Source organism: Lolium rigidum, chromosome 7 (genome assembly GCF_022539505.1).
Source record: "Lolium rigidum isolate FL_2022 chromosome 7, APGP_CSIRO_Lrig_0.1, whole genome shotgun sequence".
NCBI classification, from domain to species: Eukaryota; Viridiplantae; Streptophyta; class Magnoliopsida; order Poales; family Poaceae; genus Lolium; species Lolium rigidum.
In genome coordinates this window covers 265,111,767-265,128,228 of record NC_061514.1, presented here as the reverse complement: position 1 = coordinate 265,128,228, position 16,462 = coordinate 265,111,767, and the positions used below count along the sequence as shown (strand labels likewise).

Here is a 16,462-nt window from a genome sequence, read left to right as displayed (position 1 = left end):
GAAGGGTTACTGTTTACCCTTGAAGCACTTGGTTATGATCCAGTTCCAGTACATATCACCAGCTCACGGACCTGTGAGCTCTTGCTCGAATTGAAAGTTTCACTTGCCTTCTAGCATTAGAGGTCAACTGTTAAAATATATAGCCTGGCCCTTTACATAAACGTTGACCAACGGGGGAATGATCCCTCCCTTGGCTATAGGTTGTTAGATAGGATGAGACTCTCCAGCGATTTCTCGCTACGGATGATAACCCAGTTAGTTCGCCCTCCAGCGATTCCTCGCTTCGGATGGGATTCGAACTCGGGTGGGCTGGCTCAACACCCTGAGCTCTAGCCACCAAGCCAGCGCTTGGTTCTCAGCCTAGCCCTTTACATCAGTCCGGACCTTTGCAGAACTTGGCTAGTGCATCAAGTCAATATGGTATCAGAGCCTTGAGGTCTCAAGTTCAAGACCCGGGTAACGCACTGTTCGGACATTTGGAAAACTTGGCTAGTGCATCAATTCAGTATCAATGACAGTGGAGAGATGATCATGGGTGACAAGCAGCTCTCCTGAATGGTAAAGGAAAAAAAAATACAGCCATCAAAAAGTTCAAGCAGCAGGAGGCTCTAAAGAAGAGAAGTGGCACATAACCTGACCTAGAAACTAGGGAGAATAGAAGAAGCTTATTTTGTTCTGTTGATCCAGATGCTGAAAATGCACAACACATGGAAATGGATGCCTCAGGAGGTTGGTAGATTTTTCTTTCTTTTGTTATTAATTCGGAAGATTACGGATTTCCTGACTCTAAACAAAGTTTTGGACAATTCTACACCAGGAATTAGAGAGGGAACATTAAATGGTCTGAATTGCGGCAATGAGTCCTTCTGATTTTTTCCGCAAATGCTGCTGAATTAGGTGAGTGTTGCCTCAGTTTGTTGTGAATATTTTTCTGCCATTGTGACACTATCTCAAGGATCTTTGTTATCATTAGCTGGTTTAGTTTATTCTTTTGTGCTCGTCTTAAAATTTATGCACCTATGAAAATGTGGCTTTGTGTGACGAGTACTCAGTGGGGCTCGAACTGTTTTTTGTTCAGGAGCGCCAAGAGAGATGGGCAAAGTGTTGGTCTTGGCCTGTAGGGAACTCTGCCTGCAGGTGTCGCAGCGCTGAAGATCTCAAGTGCCCGCGATGTGCACTCTTCATTTGGCTCATTTATCCTTGCATGTGCAAAATTAACCGGCAGTTTTGCATAAACTGTAGAAGTTGGTTATTATCCCCACAAAAGAGGTGGTTAATGGTTATTATCATCTAGTAGATCATAAACAACTATTATTTCTGCTTGACACTTGCATAGTGTGTTGGTATAGCTTATCACCCCAGAGGACTTGTGCACTGAGGTGTTTGCTTTGCGTGTCAGTTGAGCATCAGTGGCTACGAACAAATTTTTAGCTTCGCCTTGCCAGGGACGGATAAAAATGATGGTTGTACTCGTATCAGTGATGATGGATGACCCGGATGCTGCCATTGTTTGTGCGTTGAAATCTGTGTTTTATATGCAGCCACAGAAGCTAGCTTGGCATTCAGAAATCTACAAGTAGCCTGGGCAGTAGATAGCACCGCGGAGAAATGTACTGTAGTTGCTTTGAACTGTCACCTTATATCAGTATTGAACTCCTTCATAGATCAATTCTTTGCTGCTTGCTGCTAGTAGCACCAGTTAGCTATCAGGAGCACAAGCTTTGCCGGCAGCATATACTATGGGACGAGCCGCAAATCTACCTGGGTGGGAGTGGGACAAATACATTGATCAGCAAGAAAATGGCAAGAGCAGATTTTAACAGTGACTATTTTGTTGCCGGTAAGGGTTTGAAACAAGGGGATCCACTTTCCCCCATCCTTTTTAATCTAATTGCTGAAGTTTTTAAAAAAATGTTGTGTAAAGCTGCTGGGAAGAATCTGATTCGGGGATTGCTCCCTCAGGTCACTCGGAGTGGTGTCATCGGCCTTCAATACGATGATGATACCATTCTATTCCTTGATCCAAATATACATATGGCAAGAATTCTTAATTAGATTCTCACATGTTTTGAAAATTTATCTGGTTTAAGGATCAACTATCATAAAAGTGACTTGTTTACTTTAAATCTTTCTGAGGCCTATGCCAAAGATTTTGCCCAAGTTTTCTGCTGCAATTTGGGCTCTTTTCCATTTAGGTACCTTGGTGTGCCTTTGCATTTTGCTAAACTTAGAAAGGAAGACCTGGAACCCATTATTGACCACATTATAAAGAAAATCTCTGGATGTCGAGGTAAGTTAATTTCCTATGAAGGAAAACTTATCTTAATTAAAGCATGTTGCTGAGTTCTGGTAGCAGGTGAAGTTCATCTCTCTTTTCGTCGTTGTTTTCGTGATGCTATGATGTCTAGATGGCGAGAGTTATGCAGAAGCTGGGGAGATACCCCCATTTCGAAAAAAAAGATGGCGAGAGTTGTGTGCTTTGTTGGGCCCTATTATCCTCTCTGAAGAGGAAGATACCTCTGTTTGGAATTTGAATGGCTCTGGGAAGCTTTCAGTAAGTTTGTGGTACCAGGTGGTGAATGACGGGGGCGTTCGTGTCCCACACCTTGGTATCAATTGGAAAATTGTTGTCCTGGAACGAGTACAAGTTTTCCTGTGGCTTCTTGTCCAAAATCGTATCTTGACTCGAGATAACCTGTCAAAACGCCGTTATTTAACTGACTATACCTGCTTGTTTTGCTCAGAGTCTGAAACCATTCAACACCTCTTTTTTGACTGTGGTTTCTAAACAAATCTGGGCTATGCTTGTTGAGTTTTGCCAGGGAATTCATATAAAAAACATTGAATCTTTGTTATTCAACTTGGTTGCTTAAAGATTCTATCTCCAGTACTACTACTGCTGCCTTTTTATGGGCCTTATGGAAATGTCAGAATGGTCAAATAATGGTCAAGTTTGGCGATGATCTGTGGTACATCACTGTTGAGGAGTCGGACGCCGCTATTCAAGGAGTCGCGATCCGTCTAATGGACAGAAACTTGATGCTTCTTCTTTTTCTTCAAACGGAGGCAAAAAAATTCACCTCATCTATTATCTATTAATTAAGCGAAGGTGTCTAGTTTTTAAGAAAAAATCGGGCGAAAACCTATAACAATAGGGCAAAGCCCACACCCAGAACCACCCACACGCCGCCGTGAGGGGCACACCCAACTATCATGGCTACCCACGGAAGCTACACAAATGGGAAGCTCAAGTCATCCTATGTCAAACAGATGGCCCTTCGAGAAGAGACTGATAGCTCCGATTCTAAAGACGAGGCTCGGAGGGGAGACAGATGATTCTAAATTCCAAGCGGGGTGAATTACTACGGATTGCTTGGCAGCTTTGAAGATGGATGCGGAGCGCAGTCATTTCTTGGTCGACAACACTAACTGGTTCGAGCCAGTGTAGTTTACTCCTCCTGAGCCTGCGTGCCTGCATTTGAAATATGTAGTAAGAAATTCTGTTTGCACTTTGCTGGGGCCGCAAAACTCTGCTTCTCGTCGCGAGCTACTCTGTTACTCCCTGCGTCCATTAATAGATGTTCGATGTATCATTTAAATTTGGATGTATCTATGCACTAAAGTATATCTAGATACATTTGAATTTAGACAAACTTTTGACATCAAAAGATGGACAAGGTAGTACTTGGCTTCATCTTAAAAAAATGGGGGTGTGGAGTTTAGGCCCCCTATTTTTCTAAAAAGAATAAAAAAATGGCAAGTACTAACATTTTTCCTGAAAATTTTCTTCTCCAACGGATTCACATTCAAAACTTGTCAGTCTTTTGGGTGGCTGCATTTTCTGGGCAACTTTCGGGTGCCACCTCCGGCGCGCCACGCGCCAACTGCCGCCCGTCCGTCCACATCTCGTGACCACACCACATCACTACAGCACACTCCACACCAGCCTCCGGCCTCCGCCCTCCGTCTCGCCTCCCGCAGCCATGGTCTCCCTCCGATTCCCCACAGCCACCTTCGCCCACCTGCCCCCTCCGCCGCCACCCCACCGCACCGCCATCGCGGCCGCAATTGCCGCCGCCGCCGCGGCAGCGGCAGCCGCAGCCAGCTTCTCCCTCACCGCCAAATCTGCCGGAAGGCCACTCCCGCACCCGGCGCACTCCGCACCCCTCTGGGCCTCCCTCTCCCTAGCCGACGGCGCCACCCCCGGCAACGTCGAGCCCCGCACCGGCGCCGCATTCCCCGCCGAGGCCGCCGGCGGGCGCCGCCTCCTCGGCGTCGGCCTCCGCAAGACCACCATCCTCGGCCTCAAGTCCATCGACGTCTACGCCTTCGGTAACCCACTAATCCCATCCTTCACACATCCAATCTTCTCATTGATGTGAAATGTCGCTCTGTGCGTGCAGGCGTGTACGCGGACGACAGCGATCTGAAGCAGCTGAGGGACAAGTACCAGAAGCTCCCCGTCTCCGAACTGAAGGAAAGCGCTGAGCTGATCAGCGACGCGCTAGAGCGCGACATACGCATGACGGTTAGGCTTCAGATCGTTTACGGGAGGCTCAGCATCGGGTCCGTCCGGAGCGCTTTCGAGAAGAGCGTGGGAAGCAGGCTTCTGAAGTTTGGAGGACCAGACACCAAGGAGTTGCTTCAGAGGTAACTGCGATTCTGGTTCTTGGTATTGTGCTTTTCATGTGACAGGCAAAGACCACCACTCTTTGACAGTACTGGTTTGTGGTTGCTGATGAGTTGGCTGTGATGATGGCTTCATTCCACATTTGATTTACTTGTATTTTTTTTACCATAATTCTGTTCAGTGTCAGTGTTATCATTTCAGATTTAGGATCGTCCATAATGCAATTAGTTTCATACTGGATCAAGAAACCTGTTAGGGTGCATATTAAATTTATTTCTTGAAGACTTGAATCATGTGTGATCAAATTGGCCTTTTATTGGGCTTTTTCTGTGGGGCCTTCACTTTTCTGAAGTTTGAGCTCAGGTCTGTATGATTATATTAATGGAACCGAACAATGTTGGCACTTGAACATAGCCTCTGGCATTAACAATCCGTCTAGAGTGCAGGGTTGTTACAGACCTGAATGTGTTTGATTTCACACTCACGGAAGTTTCATGTTCTGGTGCTACAACTAAGGAGCTTCCGTTGTTACATGCCACAATTGTTAGCTAACCGAAATCCATTATAATCTGCTATTGTGGTCCTGAAATTCAGATTATATTCACTGAAGTGTGCCAGTGTTGGTTTACCTAAATGATGCTGCTCCATCATTTTGTTCAAGCATAATGTTCCAGTCTTAGCAGATGCTATGCTCAGCAAGTTCAGTATCAGTCATGTCATGTGATTTTGACTCCTTTATCTTCTGCAGTTTTGTTTCACTTTTCAAGGATGAATACAAATTATCAAAGGGATCTGTAATTGAGCTTTCGAGGGAATCAAACCATGTGCTTAAAATTAGTAGTAAGTTCATTTCCCTTTTGTTTCCCTTTCTTTTTTAGCAGATTCAAATATGTGATTTATGCTGATGGAAAAAAGGCAGGCTTTTAAGAGTCAGGAAGATATGTTGATTATGTACAACGAATGGCTATGCATTCAGTATCTAAGTTCGAAGCATCACAAACTTATTTTTCTTCACACATTTGGTTCATATGTTCAGCATCAACACCTCATGATTATTTGAACTATTTTGGTAGATATAGTTTCACTTTCGTCTTATTTGTTAATATCTGGAAGAAAAACAGAAAATGACAAGCACTTGCACTGGTAGCAAACTTTCTATAGATTCCATGTGTCCTGTGGAGCATAAAGTCATCACTCGGTCATTCTTGGGAAATAGGATGCCACGGCACTTGTATGCAAATATGCAATGACGAAAATCATGGTCATGCTGTACACACAATTCTTCCAGTTATCTATAAGTTTCCGATATTTTATTTATTAAAGCTGCCTAGGAGTCTTGATTAGTAAGTTCTTGTCTGTATTGCAGTTGGAGGAGAAGAAGTGGGAAGTATCCAGAACAAGCTCTTGTGCCAGTCAATCTTAGATCTGTACATTGGAGATGACCCATTCGACCGAAGTGCGAAAGATAACATCCAAGGAAGTTTGGCTAGCATAATTAAAGCCTAGAAATAGTGCTCGAACTTCAATGTCATGTAACTTTTCTCACGAACTTTCGTTCTAGGTCCAAGATCGAGCACTGCTAGGTTTGTTTAAACTTCTGTGGGATGAATGATTTCCTTCTAGTCTTAACTTCCTTTCTTCAAAAGGGAATAAAAGTATATGCTGACCTTAGATTTTCATCTTGCATGGCATTGTAGTGTAGTGGCTCGATGTGACTTTGCTCAGTTTGCCGTTAACATACCATGATCAAAGAAAGAAAGAAAGAAAGAAAGAAAGAAAGAAAGAGTGCTTTAACCCTACGCCTCATATTGGGTGGGATGGATAGAACGCATTTCTGTGCTATATATATGTTTGATGCGCAGATATTAGCACATGTAGATTTGGTCAGGCTTAAAGAATATTTGACTTAGGACAAAGTAGAACTTTAGCTAATTTGGAACGGGTGAGTATATAATCTAGCCAACTCAGAAGTACGCAGAAGTAGATATCCTACCCTATTGTTTCTGCTAGATAGTAAGTGATATTGATCTCCTTTATGAGGATTATATAGATCGAAAGCAGATAGTGAAAGAACAAAACGTGTTGACAGTTGAACCGTCGGAATGGCTTATCCTACTCTACCAATATATAGCACCAAAAACAGTGTCTAGAATTCAAAGCGAGACTGTACAGGGGCATCAACGGCGTTCATATCTGGGGAAAAATCGGCCAAGTGTCGTCGTCTGGCCTCGATCAGCACGAGCGACTGGCTGATTTAGTCTCATGTTGCTTTCTCATCTTCTTTGGCACGGCTCGTGTTTCTTTCGCCCACGTCACACCTCTTTTACAGGGATTCCCCTACGTTGATTCAGCTCATATATGCTTCTTGTTGCTTCTCGCCGCTGATGATGCGTCACGAGGCGTATAACCATTGTTGCTTGCGGGGACACGGTTTAACCTGCTCGAGTTGGTGTGCAAGGAACTCTGAAGTGTCTCCGACTGATTCCTTGGCATCCGAGAGGGGTAGCGGCTGATCGGGGAAGAAGCAGCGCCATGCTATCCGTGTCCGCTTCGCCGTTTTCCGCCAAGTCTTTTGTGTCCTCGCGTGCACGCCAAATCTGCCTCCATACCCCAGTCTCTTTGCACAGAAACTGCTGGATACAGAGGGGAGGAGAGAATACAGAATGGCTTTGGGACAGATGGACAAACAGCATGCCCAAAGTTCCAAACTGCCGAAAGGGCATCACCTGTGCTTCTAACTTTTGCTCTTAGAGTCTTGCTAGGCTCGAATCTGAGGGTTTCCACATCGAGGTAGCTCAAAACCAGGAATATTTCGTTGGAGTACCAGGAAGACTAAGAACACGTGATAAGATTGGGAACTCACGTGCGAATCATATGATTGAGAAATCCACAGTTAATCTTGTTCTCATTAGAATGACCGTAAATAAGAGGAAGTTGTGTAACTCGTACTATCTCCGTTCCTCGAAAAGAAGGCGTATAATTTCATTTAAGACAAACAATTTAAAATTTGATTAAATTTGTAGGGAAAACTATCGACAACCACAATACTTCGTAGAGATAATTTAAAAATATATTTTATAATGTTGATTTCGTATGGCAGCTGTCAAGTTTTATATTGTTTGATCTTAAACAAAATTTATACGCCGCCTTTCAGAAACGGAAGGAGTACTAAATTTATTTGAACTAACAAGTCCTTATGTAGAATGATTCTCCCAAATTAAACAACTCAGGAAAAAGTGGAATGATATTTTAGGAATTAAAGGTTGGGTTCTGTAAACTTTCTTTTAACTAGCACAATGGACAATGTATGTGTGTGACAATCACCGTTTATACTCATAGGAAAGTCTTATACCTTCTATTATTGTTATATTTAGGTTAACAAAGTGGATGTACAATCCAGCCACACATTTTCAAGTCTTCACGGACATAGATTTAGGTTCTTATTATTTCAAAAATAAAATTGATGTAGGGGCTTCCTCTACCGTATTCCTTAAAAAAATCATTAGATATGTTATGCTACATATGTGATTGTTAGCCACAGAAAAATGTAATAACATACTGGTCGTTTATGTTTTAAACATAGCTTGATCGTCTTGATTTTATCAAAGAAACCATAATGACATTTGGTTTGGAAATAAACTATGACAAGAAAAGGTGAAAGAAATATGAAATTCAAATATTAGTTCGAGTAACAAATGCCATCATGCTAATCAACTGAATTGAGCATAGGGGCACAATACAACTCGCTTATCTCCTTTCCTTGTCACATGGTTCGTGTTTTCTAAAGATTATGTTTAACATGTTCTCTAGTAAAAACATACAAATATATAAGTAGCATCTATGTGTGTAAAATGTATACGAGACCACCCATCTAGCCACCAAATCGTCAAGCAAAGATGGACGTGCTCCGACTTTTGTGCCCTATGTGGTGATCACCACATATATTCTTTTCCGCGTGTCTTCTAGATAAATTTATTACGTGGGGTTGCTATAGAGAATTCTTTTGGTGCCATTGGAACCCGTCTTGCTTGGATGTTTTCTTTGCTTTCCACTCAAGTAATTTTGGGGCAATATCGCTATCTTATTTGGTTTTGCTTTGCACCTCAAGCATGTGCACCGACTTTTGTGCTCTATGTGGTGATCACCGCATAGATTCTTTTTCTCGCGTATTCTAGCTAAATTTATGTGGGGTTGCGCTAGAAAATTCCTATGGTGCCATTGAAATCCGTCTTTCTTGGATGTTTTCTTTGCTCTTCTTCAAGAAGTTTTAGGGTATCGCCGTGTTATTTGGTTTTGCTTTGCTGAGCAATGTTGGGAGTTTTTACTCATTAGGAATAAGCTAACCATCAAATGATCATCCCTCACAAATCAAGTGCATGCCTCTTTGAAAGCCCATCTTTATGCAGCTTTGGATGTCATTGCTGAAGATGAGGGACATGGTTCCTCTAGGGTGGCGATGAGGGTGATCAATGCTCTTCACTCGTCATTAGGATTTTGTTGGAGACGACAACTTGACGATGGCAAGGGAGCGGAGCTTTAGTTTCCTAATTGTTTATCTTTCGATGTTTAGGGTTTTGATCGCTAACTGACTACTCAATGTGCTCAAGCTCAATGATGTGCTTGTGTAGTTGTGTGCGTGTGGCTGCATCTGAGTTTGAGTGCGTGTTGATGCAAGACTTGTTTGGTTGACTGATTTCAGGGTTTATACTCTTTTCATCTATTTTTCTTTTGAACGAAAGCATCTATTGAAAATTTTAAATACAACTTCTGAAATTTTAAAGTACAGGACCCTATGACTGTTTATATTAAATATTCTTTCTTGAGAAAAAAGAGAAGTGAGCTTGGGAAACAAAATTCCTAAATACTGGGCACAAGAAGAATCTATCCATCAATAATTATGAGTAAACTACTTTTCTACACAATACCTTCTCCAACCGAAGAAACAAAAACGCCTTGGCAAAGATAAGCAATTCCAACGTTTATTTCTGACTTGTAAAACCAGAAAGCGCGAGCACGTAACCGTAACAAAACCAGAAAGCAGCTTTCCGGGGGAAAAAGAAAGAGGAGCGATTCCTGTGCACCCTCCGACTTGCCGAGCTCGTGATCCCCCTCCGCCGGACCGGTGGAAGCGGCGAGGCGTTTCCGCGCCAAACGAGCAGCGAAGCTCGCGCGTTTTCTTTCTTCCCTTTGGTTACATAGCCGCGGCGGCCTGCTCCAACAGGCAACAGGTGCTGCTCAGCTCAGATCTATCGCCGCGGAGTGGGGAACCATCGCTCGAGATGGGGCACAACGCCGCCGGCGAGGATCAGGCCGTATCCGGTGAGTGAGTCGATGCAGCCCTTGGGTCAGGCGTCGGGTTGTTTGATCTCGCTCTGTTCTTCGCGATGTCGGTCCATCTTGGTTTTTTGTGCTTTTGAACTTTAGAAATTAGTACGAGTATTTTGTTTGTCCACCTTTTTTCAGATTCATGTGGTTTCGACGGCGTTATCTTTTTCATAACTTCTTGTGCGCCATTGCGTCTCATTGAGGGTTTCCCGCAAAATTGGTGCATTTTGTTTGTTTTCTTTTACGTACAAGCTAGTCTTTCTTTTAAACATACGTACAAGTTAGTGGTGACTTTTTTTATTGTCGTCTGACAAGAGTATAATGATTCACTGCTTCATGAATTAGAGCACCGATTGATTGACCTGTTTCTTGAATAGCTAAATTGCATGGTTGGCTTTGGTTCCCTTCATATATTTTCTGTTGGAGGTAGAGAGATGATCCTGTTCGTCATACTTGATGGCCATTTTCACTATTTACCTTTCAAGAATCGAGTTATTTACTCCGCTTCTGGAACTTTCCAGTTGAAATAAATTCCATATTTAAGCTAGGTTTTTTTTTTTGTAAGGGAAGATGGCATTTGCAATAAGTAACGTTTACTTCATTACTTCCAATATATTTCTTCCCGTAAAGATTGGCTAGAGGTGATATTTTTTTATTGGAATTTTTCTCAGTTTTCGGTCTCATGTGGTGTGTTTTGGAATTCCCAAGTATAATAATTAATAAATCTAGTCTTTTTTGGTATGAACTATTTTCTAGAATAGAAATGCTGCTTATTGCGGTCACTATCAAATTATGTTATGGAAGCTAGCTGTAAAAAAAATTCTTTCATGCACAGCACAACGTGTGTAATTATTGGTCGAAGTATCATAAATGGCAACAAATTAGGTTGTGTATCATCCATTGGATTCTTCACAGCCTATGGCAGCTTCATTGTAACATCAGATGAACTGAGAATTCTCTGAAAGCGTTGTTATCTTAATAAGCTAAAAGTAAGACTACTCGGTGTGTTGACGATGATAGATTTACCATATATTTCAGGCCTTCGTGATAAGCACCGCTTGGATCTGGAGAGTTTAACGCTGACATCACAGCCCTTCAAAACACTCGCATTATTTGTGCTAGCCATTGGACAGAGTATAAGAAGCACATGTTCCTGTGTTCTGAAAGGAGGTGCTCGGTTGAAGTTCCTGGTTCTTTTGGTTGTTACTACCTGGGTGCTTCTCTTGGTTATCGAAGGCCCGCATGAGAAGGTATCATCATCTTCTTATTTGTTTAGCTCATTTCTATATTTTTCAGATTAGACTAATCAAGTGGCGATATGCTGAATGGAACTACAAGTGCACAAATTAACACAGAGGACTAGCATTACAGTCTTGATATGCATAAAGCTCTTGTTTTCAAACGGTGAAATAAATTATTTATTTATCTTGAATGAGATGGGATAAGACTTGTTCCCTGTATTTATCTAAATTAAGGTTGAAGTGCGACTTGAACCTAGGTGGCTGGGTGCAATTTATTAGCCCCGCCATAGTATCGAAAGAGTTCTCAAGTTAAATACTGTTATTGCTTACTCTAATTCTTAGGTGATGTATCCGTGTATGCGCTGCTGGTCCAAGGCCTCGATCTAGCATTTTGGCAACTATACATGTACCTGTGTTAAGAAAGTTTCAGTTCAATGGCAATGGCTTGTCCATGTTAGTTGATAAGTCTGTAATTTTCTGGTAGCTCCATTTCTATGAACATATGTGCTTTCTTCCTTTCCTTTCTTAGATGGGGTGTGGTGTGTGCACTCTTGCAGCATAGATAAAATATTGTATTTCGTTTTCAATTCAGCATATGCAGGAACTACTTTCGTATGCCAGATTTGGATTATGGTGGGTCATACTAGGGGTTGCTTCATCTATTGGATTAGGTAAAGCCCAAAGTTCAACTGTATTTGTGTGAGAAGAGTTAATCTATTGAATAAAACTTTTGCCTAGCAGGTAAGCATTTGGTTAGTAAGACTATACTTGTAGTTCGATCCTCAGTCCTCATTTTATTTCGCAGGCTCTGGTTTGCACACATTTGTATTGTATTTAGGGCCTCATATCGCCCTTTTTACAATGAAAGCGGTTCAATGCGGCCGGATTGATTTAAAGAGTGCTCCTTATGACACTATTCTTCTTAAAAGGAGGCCTTCATGGTTGGAGAAAGACTGTCTGGAGTTTGGACCTGCAATATATCCGAAGACAATCCCATTTAGCAAAATACTGCATGAAGTTCATCTTGAAGCTGTTCTTTGGGGCATTGGAACTGCACTTGGGGAGCTTCCTCCATATTTTATCTCTAGAGCAGGTTATGTTTGTATTGCTTTGCTCTTTCCAAATAGATTTTTTGTAGTAGTTCTATGTTTGCTCACTTCTTTTGTTTTTGCATTTCATGCCATACTTTTTTATTCTTCAATATTACCTTGCTCTGTCCCATAATATAAGATGTTTTTACAACCAATATAGGTTGTAGTTGGTTGTAATAACATCTTATAGTATGGGATGGATGAAGTATTACTTTAGAACATTAGTTGCGATTCACTTAAAATTATGCAGAAATGTTTAACTGCACCTAAATTTACATGAACATGTCAGAGTTACCTCGATGTGGAATCTGTGCATCAGAAAGGTCTGCATAGTTTTGTGATTAAGAAGCTTCTTGAGAAACTAAAAATTAAGCGAACATTTGTAGCACGCTTTGATGAGTGACGGCCATCATTTTCATTTTTTTTCAGTTGTTTATTTAAGTACATCTTCCAGTAATGGCTCCAGCTAGAAATATAGCTATCCTGTGTGCAGAGCAGAGTAGTTGTACAGTTCAGTTGCTTGGTCCTGCTTAGATGTCAGATCTGGAATGCATTTAACTTCCATCCATGCTCCAACTAAGTCTTCAGCGAGTCTTGTCTTGCTATTTTCAGTATCGGTATTTGCAGTGTTGAAGTATAGGTATCTACAAAGGGTATTTTAGATTACAATTTTGTCATTCCCATTTGTGAGTGATTTGGCTAACCATATGTTGAGCTGAGTTATCTGGCTTATCAGTTGGGTCTTGACCACAATAGGCGGTCATAAGATTGACCTAAGTTAAGGCTAAACAATCCTTAGACTTAGGCTAATAGCTCTAAGTTGCTGTAGTTAATTAGGGAAAATTACTTGAAGCAACTGACTCAGGTTACTACAAATGAACCACAGCTAGCATGTCAGGCCAAAAAGTCGAAGAGTTAGCAGAACTGGATGCTTCTATCTCAAAAGAAGGTTTTCTATCATCAACTCTATACCGGGCCAAGCGCTGGCTTATGTCTCACTCACAACATCTGAACTTCCCGACAATACTGCTACTGGCTTCGGTTAGTCTCTTTCTTGTGCACATTTATTTGCTTGATACATGTTTGATTATGTCACCTACTTGCATTTGCTTTGTATAGCTCTTTAATTGTTTAAGATTTTAGCTGAGCTCCATTTACATTGCTTGGGAAACTCATTCTCTCTCCCACTTAAACGATAATTACATGTAAAATGTGGTCATGACTTTCCTAGTGATCAGTGGAGCAATATTGCAAATATAGAGCAGTTATATTTGGCCGTAAAATTTATTATTTGAAGGATGGTTACAAATAAATGGGAGTGTACAAAGAATGCATATTATTGCTCCATTGTTAAATATGACAGTTGGAGAGACTCTTAACATTTCCTTCCATCAGGTGCCAAACCCTCTGTTTGATCTTGCTGGTATTTTGTGTGGACAATTTAACATCCCCTTCTGGAAGTTCTTTCTGGCAACTTTAATTGGAAAGGCCTTTATCAAGGTTTATATGCAGGTTTGCTACATTCAAACTTGTTTGTACAACTGCTCCTATGTTATATTTAGTTTCCAATTGTTATACTGGCACATCCGTAATCCCATATCTTACAAATGACTTATGTAGACAACGTTGGTAATTACTCTCTGCAACAACCAACTTCTTGAACTGCTGGAGGAAAGGCTATTTAGCAATATTCCTGGAGTATCATCAATCCTTCCCTCTTTAGTGGCCAAGTTGAAAACAGCCAAGGATAAGTTTTTAATAGCCAGTGTTGCTGCTAGTTCTGCAAAGGTACAGTTTTTTCTTACGTCTGGAAACAGTTCTGAATATTTAAAATTGACTGCCTAAATCAGCTCTGTATGTTTCATTTCTTTAAGTGATCTCTAATTCTCTGTCATTACTTCAGTGCAAATTCATTTTAAATTTTAATTATAATGTAGTAACTTGGCAGAAATATTTTGTGCTCTCCTATATATTTCCAACAGATATATATTGTTTAACCAAGTCCTAAGTATAGTCTGCATAATCCATTAGCTTGATTCAGTTGGATGAACTGATGGATCCCTTAGATACATTATTATGGTAACATATCAGCAGTAATGTAGTAGAACATTTTATCATGTCAAGACTTGCATTTTTTTGGTTTCCTCCGCAGTCTTTCCTTAGCTTGTTATTGTCCCCTTTTCCAGAAAGTTGCCATTTCCCCTAAACCTCTGAACTATCCATGTGCAGGGAAAGAAGTGGAATTTGTCATTCTCTTTGATCTGGAATACCGTGGTGTGGCTCATGATCATGAATTTCATCGCTCAGATAATCACTTCGACAGCACAGAGTTATCTCAAGAAACAACAAGAGCTTGAGATCAGTAAGAAGTCATCAGCAACAACATATTCTGCTTCTGAACCTTCTGCTGGGATATCAAATTAGTCGAGCCAGGGCATTTCATCTGATCCGGCCATAGAGGAACACATTCAATTCATATTCGTGCCATTAGTTTCTGCATGAGGCTGGTTTGGGAATTCTAAATCTGGTCATTTACTATGCGGTGGATTGCTGGCATTATTCTCGAAGATATCACGTTGACGCACTGTACATAGCCCATCCCATCAAGCTGCCACCATGACTGCAAGACTAAGAACACCTGTATTGTTGTGGAGCACTAGTTATTGATTTACTTTGTAGAAAGCCACAAAAAAGAGAGGAGAAAAAAGTTTGACTAGAGCTCAAATGTAATCTGGGCCTTGTACATAGCAACCAAAGACATCTCCATCAATTACGCAAGAAGCATAATGTTTAAGCCTCCTGTCTCACTGGTTGTGTTTTTGTCTCGGCACTGTCAATGATTTGTGAAGGTTCAGCGTTTGTTTCTGATGGCTAAGTCATGAGAAAAGTTTCTGTACCTGTCAATACTCAACACATGCCAGTTGGCATGTAAAAAAATCGCACGTTTTTATCAGCTGCTTTACTTTTGAAGGGATGTTGAAGTTGGCAACTCCTGTTGACTGTAGTGTTGTGTACCCCCAGAAGTCCATCTTCCGACGTAACTTGGCAGGAAACGTTGAGGCTGAAACGTTGGGTACAAGTGTTGGATAAACTGGGCAATCTTGCCCTCCGCCTGATTTGGAGGCTGGAGCGTGAGCTGGGCGCTCATCCCTCGTAGTCAGGTCCCGTGGCTTTGCAGCGTGTTTGGTTATGTAGTGCCTATAATTTCTATGTTGCTTATGCAATGAACTTATTAAGGTAGGGTATTAGTGACTACTAAACACCTATAGTAGATTGAACCACCGCGGTCACTAAATTATTGGTTAGAGGTGGAGGTCTCTGAGACAGACATGTTCACTTTTATTTTGCACTATCCAGGGTGGAGTGCGTTTGGTGCAAAAGGTGTTCTGGATCCTTCTCCATAATAATTAAAAAATCTGAATCCTTTTCATTTCACAAAATATAAGTCTTGAATCTGGGTTGTCAGTCACACACACACAAAAGATGAAGGGAAGGATGGACTTCTAAAAAAATTATAGTGTGAACTGATATTTGTTATTCATGGGCAATGTGATGCATTTTAGAGGAAAAAAATGATCGTACGAATCGGGAAAACACAATTGATTGCGTCAAGAATATGCTCTCTTTAAAAAAAAATGTAGGACGTATTTTGACTGTCAAGTTCATATTTTGTCAACTAACAGTCTATCAACATGTGAATTGTGTTACACATCATTGATATACACAGTTAGGTTCGTATATATCAATTTTCCTAGAAAACTTTTTTTGTAACCATATCAACAAAATGTTATACAAGAAATTTACGTCAAATATGAAAACTGCACTATTAAATATGCCATACTTTTTGCCACTGTGTGAGAGTACATCATTTGCAATATACAAGCCATTTTCAATCCCGTTATTCGACATACTATTACCAGTACAGGCAGTAGATCGCATCACCTGAGCAAGAGATCTGAAAGGTACTACCGGTGTAGCATGCAGTAACTGATAAATGCACATGCACTGACCGAGCCTATCCTACGCGTATGCTATTTTCCCTACCCTGGCCTACTACTGGCCATCATATGCCTGCTACAGCAATGTAAATCTACCACTCTGATCCATCAGCTATGCAGCCAGCTAGGGAGCTAGGAACTACAAAGCCAACGGAATATGATAGCACTGCTGCTACT

At 41.3% G+C, this 16,462-nt stretch overlaps 2 protein-coding genes and 1 long non-coding RNA gene across 3 annotated transcripts; all 3 read left to right on the top strand.

Annotated features, from left to right (window-relative positions):
• The first annotated feature begins 363 nt into the window (after positions 1-363).
• LOC124676893 lies at positions 364-1,405 on the top strand. The gene is made up of 3 exons (XR_006993842.1): positions 364-729; positions 818-897; positions 1,079-1,405. It is a non-coding gene; the product is annotated as an uncharacterized LOC124676893 (long non-coding RNA).
• A 2,578-nt stretch (positions 1,406-3,983) lies between these two features.
• On the top strand, positions 3,984-6,316 carry LOC124679289 (fatty-acid-binding protein 1-like). Its single transcript, XM_047215076.1, has 4 exons — positions 3,984-4,332; positions 4,404-4,650; positions 5,379-5,470; positions 5,997-6,316. Exons 1-4 carry the CDS (start codon positions 3,984-3,986, stop codon positions 6,134-6,136), a joined length of 828 nt encoding a protein of 275 aa, XP_047071032.1. The 3' UTR covers positions 6,137-6,316.
• A 3,362-nt stretch (positions 6,317-9,678) lies between these two features.
• Positions 9,679-15,094, top strand: LOC124676516 (vacuole membrane protein KMS2-like). The gene is made up of 8 exons (XM_047212559.1): positions 9,679-9,949; positions 10,994-11,205; positions 11,789-11,867; positions 12,002-12,289; positions 13,174-13,328; positions 13,683-13,799; positions 13,908-14,075; positions 14,517-15,094. The coding sequence occupies exons 1-8, from the start codon at positions 9,910-9,912 to the stop codon at positions 14,709-14,711; spliced, it is 1,254 nt and encodes a 417-aa protein (XP_047068515.1). The 5' UTR covers positions 9,679-9,909; the 3' UTR covers positions 14,712-15,094.
• The last annotated feature ends 1,368 nt before the right edge of the window (positions 15,095-16,462 follow it).

Excerpts from the sequence above, each read along its gene's own strand:
- LOC124679289 (XM_047215076.1), top strand. The coding sequence starts at position 3,984 with ATGGTCTCCCTCCGATTCCCCACAGCCACCTTCGCCCACCTGCCCCCT. Across the intron at positions 4,333-4,403 it reads CATCGACGTCTACGCCTTCG|GCGTGTACGCGGACGACAGC; the intron begins GTAACCCACTAA and ends CTGTGCGTGCAG. Across the intron at positions 4,651-5,378 it reads ACCAAGGAGTTGCTTCAGAG|TTTTGTTTCACTTTTCAAGG; the intron begins GTAACTGCGATT and ends TATCTTCTGCAG.
- LOC124676516 (XM_047212559.1), top strand. The coding sequence starts at position 9,910 with ATGGGGCACAACGCCGCCGGCGAGGATCAGGCCGTATCCG. Across the intron at positions 9,950-10,993 it reads CGAGGATCAGGCCGTATCCG|GCCTTCGTGATAAGCACCGC; the intron begins GTGAGTGAGTCG and ends CATATATTTCAG. Across the intron at positions 13,800-13,907 it reads TTATCAAGGTTTATATGCAG|ACAACGTTGGTAATTACTCT; the intron begins GTTTGCTACATT and ends TGACTTATGTAG.